The sequence below is a fragment of the Anguilla rostrata genome, unplaced genomic scaffold (assembly GCF_018555375.3).
Source record: "Anguilla rostrata isolate EN2019 unplaced genomic scaffold, ASM1855537v3 scaf0936, whole genome shotgun sequence".
Taxonomy (NCBI): domain Eukaryota; kingdom Metazoa; phylum Chordata; class Actinopteri; order Anguilliformes; family Anguillidae; genus Anguilla; species Anguilla rostrata.
The window spans coordinates 161,205-167,631 of record NW_026986306.1 but is presented as its reverse complement, the minus strand read 5'-3'; the positions used below and the strand labels follow the sequence as shown (position 1 = coordinate 167,631).

The window sequence follows — 6,427 nt, the reverse complement described above, 5'->3', positions numbered from 1 at the left end:
GAAGTGCAGGTGGGTCCAAAATTCAGCCCACAAGGAGGCACGTCTGAGTCTGCCAAAAAAAAAACGGGAATCAGAGACTCTGTTAGTCACTCAGTGAGGGGAAAGCCAGCACACCCCTGGAGTGAGACCATGAGGCCTATACAGGGCCAGCAGCTACTCAGGCAAAGGGGAAAGTGGTGTGGAAAAAGCACTGGTATGCTGCCGGTGGCCTGACTGTATCTCAGGTCTAGGTTTGAGTGTGGAGTGGAGGTGCTGAAACTCAGCCCTGTCCCTCTGACACTGTCCAGGTCTGAGTGCGGAGTGGAGGTGCTGAAACTCAGCCCTGTCCCTCCGGCGCTGTCCAGGTCTGAGTGCGGAGTGGAGGTGCTGAAACTCAGCCCTGTCCCTCCGGCGCTGTCCATGGTGCTTCAGGCTGGCCGGTGAGACACAGGTGAAGTGGAGCTGAGTGGCGGCTCATAGCAGGGAGGGGCGGGGCTCCAGAGGCCCACACCACAATACATATATATGAGCATGTGACCCAATCGAGAATTTATATATTGGCCTACTAATAGAGATGAAAAACGTATCTTTCTCTGTTATATTTGTATGAATATGTTGATGCTGTCATATGTTTTAGCTGTCCCTTTCACCATGCAAAACTTGTAGTTATTGGTTGCAATCCTAGTCAAACAATCAATATGCACATCTGTAAGTCTACTTCTATCTTTTCTTTTGACAATGCTCATTATAGAAAATGTTGCCTCACATGAGTAAGTGCTCACAAAAAAGCTCATTACCTTCTGCACACAAAGCTTTAAATGTGGATAATCTGAGGCTGGGACCATGCTCCAGAAATGAGCAACGCCTGATCTGAGCTCAGTTTTCAGTACATCGTTGACCTGCAGCTCAAGAATCTCACTCTGTATTACAGCAAAGTCTGGACAAAAGTTTTTCAGAGCAGGTGTAAGGTTTGACAATGGCACATTAAAAGGGTTCTCAGCTCTTCCCGAAATTCGTCTTTTTGAATAAAGCGAACCCACACACACAATTGCGCCATATCGCTTTTATCCGTGCTCTCATCGAGTGCAATGCTGTAACATAGTGCCGCTGCAAGATCTGCAATTAGCTGTTCCTGGATATCTTTCCCAATAAACTCGATCCTCCTCATTAATGTCGAATCTTAAAGCTTAAAGCATGTTTTTGCTTTATTATTGCGTCCTTATTGGTGAATTCACGGTACATTATCTCAGCTGGGGTCAAAAAACATTGTTTAACAATTTCAGCGTCCGTGAAAGCCTTTTTATGCCTAGGTAAAATCCATGTGATCTCATAAGTGGCCTTGGTCCATTTCTCTGAAACAGAGACTGATCTCGCCACTGATCTCGTCACTTTTTGCTGCTCAGTCAGAGTCTGTGTCAACTGTTTACTTTTATTAGTCCTCAGGTTGCTACCTGGCGGGTACAACATGTTTTCTTGGCGTGAAAAGCACTAAAGTGGCGTTCAAGGTTATACCGTTTACAATTGGCACTAGTCTTCTGGCAAATTGAGTGGATTCGTATTGCACAAAGAAAAACTCATCAGTCCATGTATCCTGAAATTTTCGGTGTTCGTCCTGAATTGACCGCACCTTTTTCTTTGCTGGTGCAGCATTGGTGTCTTGGGCTTCTCAGCCAAACTGATCTGCATTTTCCCCCGTTCTTTCCTCATGTTGCTCTTTCTCCTCGGGGCTGTTTCTAACTCTGTCGCCGTCAGCTAATGAAGAATCACTTTTCTCGTTCTGCTTTTTTTCTAATAATAAATCTGTCCATTTTGAGTGGGGCGGAGGCCGAGACAATATTTGATATAACCTTACGACGTACGGTGTTATGGAATATCTAATTTAGGTGCTAAACTTCAAAACCATTCGCAAATGCAAACTGTTAGGATTATTTTGCTCTTCTCCGTGGAGTAAAATGCAGGACGATGAAGAACACGCTGATGTCGTCTCCTCAGAGAATTTGATGTTTATTACAGTGCGCAAGAGAGAGACAAACTCGGAACATTCGGCAGTGCGCCAAGCAAGTCTCTGCCGATCACGCTGTGTGCTGTCTTGATATGCAGTCCGTGGTCATACACATCAAAAGATTGTGTTTGATTTGTGTCACAATACTTGGCTGTCCCTCACTTTGATCCGGGTTCGGAATCGAGTCTACCGCTATGGGGGCCATTGGGGTTTTGCAGATATACCATCCATAAACTGTGAATACGGGGGAACCTTGTACAAATCCTCCTGTGCCTTTGCTAACTGTCCGTCTTTGCTTTCTAATTCGCTGCGACACCTCTGCAGCTCTTCCTCATATTCTTTTAGCTTGTGGGCTGTGCTCTCATATGCCACCACTACACACATTGCTGCATATTTCCTTTTCTCTTTATTATTCTTCTGTTGGGACCACCATCTATTCATTGCCTCATCTGAAATTACTCCGAAATTATTTTTGCTGGGGAATGGGGGGTTAGTTTTTATTGCTTTCCCATATCTTTTCACCAGAGACTTTAGCGCCGCCACCTTTAAATCCCCGCTTAACACCTCTTTTCTCCGTTCCAGCGGATAGTAAGCCTTCAGAGGTACGCGGATTAGCCATTATAAAACGTTTCACAGCTGCTACACGGAAGGAAAATATGCACTTTTGTATTTTACCTTATAGGGGTCAATCCTGTGTGCTGCCTTTTTATTCTTATTTTTATTGTTACTCCCTTATCTTGGGCTCATAAATGAAGAATATTTAGGGGTTTATGATGTCTACGGTCCTTATGCTATTGGTCCGGAACCTCAACGCGTTTATGTACTCTAATTCTATTATATTACATAGGTTATGTATTCTATTGGCTATATTGCATACACTTTATATAACGAACATATCACGTAGGCCTAACACAACAATACAATAGTTATTCTGTAGACATTAAAGCACTTCAACTCCTGCACATAAGGCCTCCAAATACAAAACACCAATTGAGCTCAGAACAAAACAACATTGAGTGCATTTTCTCTCACGCATTCACTCGCATTGGCGAACAATCTAGTTTCTCTTCTTGCACACACTTTGGCACACAGGCCATTTTTTCAGAGCTCACAGTGTTACTCTAAAGCACTTGCTAACAGCTACCAGCATGCCCCAAAGGGCAGCAACACCAAAACCTGTCCAACAAAAACGGATGCTTCCTCGTCCAGTGGGTCCAACGTGACCTGAAACGCACCTCTGTGCCAAATCCCGACACGCACGTTATTAAACAGACTGACGCTCTCGCCGTCCTGGGTCCGACGTAACCCGAAACGCTGACGTGACTTAACCCAACACGCCAATGTTACTAAACAGACTGACGCTCCCGCGTCCTCTGTTAACACTGCTAGCACTACCACATTAAAGACGACTGTGGCAAGTGAGTGCCACCCCTCCGGTTTAAACACACACTCACGGGAGACAGTTGTTTCCTTAATCAGCACTGCCCTGCTCTTTTATTTACAGATGCGTTTTTACAGACAATATTTACGCACCAACGACGGTTCCGCAGCCGTCTTGTTATCAGCCCTCCCGCTCCAGCTTCCGGTCTTCCTTTAAAAAACCCCAGGCTCACTGTTGAAAGCAATCAGAGGCAATCAGCGCAATTAAACAATTAACAATTATCGGCGCTGATTACCTCCAGCTGACAGTCGTGACAAAGGATCCGAGAGCCGCTCCTCTCACACTCTCTCTGCAGCCGACGCTCAAACCACGCCCACCCCACCACAACGACCTTAACATAACCACATTAAAAGACAAAAATCATCATCAGTTGTTACAACAAAGTCCTGCCCACGTAACTATTTCTAAACAAAATACAGAACAGGAGTCACTCCCAAATTGCACCAAGGAAGATCAACGCCTAATGAGGGTGGTAGGTTTTGTTTAAGAAAAGATACTCACCCTCTTGTTGATTCTCTTTGGTTCTAGTGGAAGATATTTCCTGTCCCTTCGTGGTCGCCAAAACTGTTAGGATTATTTTGCCCTTCTCCGTGGAGTAAAATGCAGGACGATGAAGAACACACTGACAACGTCTCCTCAGAGAATGTGATGTTTATTACAATGCGCAAGGGAGAGACAAACTCGGAACATTCGGCAGTGCACCAAGCAAGTCTCTGCCGATCATGCTGTGTGGTGTCTTGATATGCAGTCCGTGGTCATACACATCAAAAGATTGAGTTAAGTGGCGGACCGGAGACAAATGGTCTTGTTCCTCCCTGGGAACCCTCACAGCCATTTAGCAAAGGTATGTGACATCCTTGCTGCAGACACTAGAGGTGTTATACTGAGACACACTACAGAGGTGCTAGACACAGTGGCATGCAACCTACAGACACAGTAATGGCAGAAACGGAAACACTGTACACTAGATATAATATATAAATGGTAGTAAATAAACTGGGAACCTATCAAAAGCTACACACATTGGCTATACGTCTACCCATGATCCCTCACTGTTACGTAGCCTACGTTCTTTGACGTATCTTCAGTATGCTGCCATCTGCTGGATAATTCTTTTCAATGTGCTAAAACAGGACATCAGTAGAACCTATACGGAACCTATAGAAGTAAGTTATAGCTGTATTCTTATTGTTATCAGTGGATCTGAGCCGCAAAAAAAAGAATCGCGAGCCGCGTAATGAGTAACACTGATCTAAGTGTTCTCTGACATTAAGACCATCAGTCATAGGAGGTAAATGTACCGCTCATCCAGGAATCTTGTGATTCATAGACTTCTGCCCTGAAGGAGCAACTTAACCTGTAAAATCAGCAGATGTAAGTGCCAAAACTCACTATCCCAGGGATCAACCAAATTAAGGCGTATCTGGGTAGTGAGTACGGGTGGGTGATATAGGCGAAACTATATCACAATATGTCATGGTATTTTTTGCGGTAATGATATAAATGATGATATGAAAATAATACCATTCGACACTATCTTTTGGCCACAAGTCACATCAGCATAGAGTCTTGAGAGCCATGCAAACACAAACATTGATACAAAAAAGTAAAACTTAATCCTGACCATCATCAGATACTAAACTATACCAATTAAGTAGGCTAAAAAATAGAATATTAATTTTATTCACAAATTAAAATTCCAGTGAAAATGCAAACACCAATACTCGCAGGATTCATAATCTAACCCCAGGAAAAACAAATGGAAATGTAAAAATACTTTCTTCTGTAAAAGTGCAAATAATGTTTAAATAGTGCAAACTTAACAAGTCTTAAACTATGCTGCAAAACATCAAAACAGTGTATAAACACAATAGTGATTCAAATCAAGTACAAGTTTGAAATGTAAACACCGAATCTGACTTTAATCATGAACTACATACAACAAATGAAAACGTAAACACTTATACGTCCTCTGTTGTACTGTCATGGCACAAATAGTCGTAAAAGTAGTGCAAACAGCAAATCAAAAAGTAACAATCCCAAACATCTCTTCAGTTAGGTTACAAAACTACAAAACACAAAACCACCTGATAAATTAACAACAAATTAACAAATAAAATACAAGTTCAATGAAAATGTAAACACTGATATACTCTGAAATTGTAAATAAAATAACTTATGTGGAAATGAGGTTGCGGCTGGAACATGCCACAAATTAGGTAGTGCAAGTTATCACACACATACTACTACAGCATGTGATTCAGGAAGAGGTAGCTACCAAAAAGAGAACAGAACATCACAGCTTAAGAGTTTTGGTTAAGAAGAGTATCACATTAACTGTGGCTGGTTTCAGAGCAGACCTTTGGTATGTTACTATATTTCCCCCAGCACTGAATAGCCTCTCTGAGGCTGTACTTGTGGCAGGGATACACAAGTACTTTTTTGCCAAACCACTGATCTGAGGAAAATTCACCTCGTGTAGCTTCCACCATGCAAGGGGATCGCTCTCGCTATCTGCCAGTGGACAAAGCAAATAGCTGTTTAATTCAGCCTCAATTTTCTCTGTCTCAGAAAGGCTGGTCAGCTCAGCAGCTGGTTTCTTGAAAAAGCTTCCAAGACTCTGCCTCTTAGATGCACTTTGGGCTTGTCCTGTAGATCCAGGTGATTTTTCAGGGGCAGCAGTGTCACTTGGCATGACAGAAAGGGATTCCACCTCTCTGAATACTCTTTGATGACCAGGATCTCTTCTTGACTCATGTGCTGAGTGCGGAAGCATGGATCAAGCATTGTTGCCATGTTGATCAGTTTCTCAATCTCTGGCTCCTTGTACTTGGTGTTCAAGTAGTCCAGTATTGAACTGTTAATTGTCTTGGTGAGATCTGTGTCTTCATCTTTCCCCTGTAGCAGCTCACTGTTGAATAGCTGAAGAACAGGCTTCAGGCATGACACAGTGACATAAGTTTCAGCAGAGAGAGCATCTGTGAAATCAAGGAGAGGCCCTAGTG

General features: G+C 43.1%; 1 protein-coding gene across 1 annotated transcript in view; it reads left to right on the top strand.

Annotated features, from left to right (window-relative positions):
* Positions 1-344: 344 nt before the first annotated feature.
* The window catches only part of LOC135246813 (ribonuclease inhibitor-like), a gene marked incomplete at its 5' end in the record, with an annotated part of 63,975 nt that continues 57,892 nt past the window's right edge, over positions 345-6,427 (top strand). The window contains one exon of the mRNA XM_064320100.1: positions 345-419. Within this exon, the coding sequence (XP_064176170.1) occupies positions 345-419 (75 nt within the window). The remainder of the gene's footprint in view (positions 420-6,427) is intronic.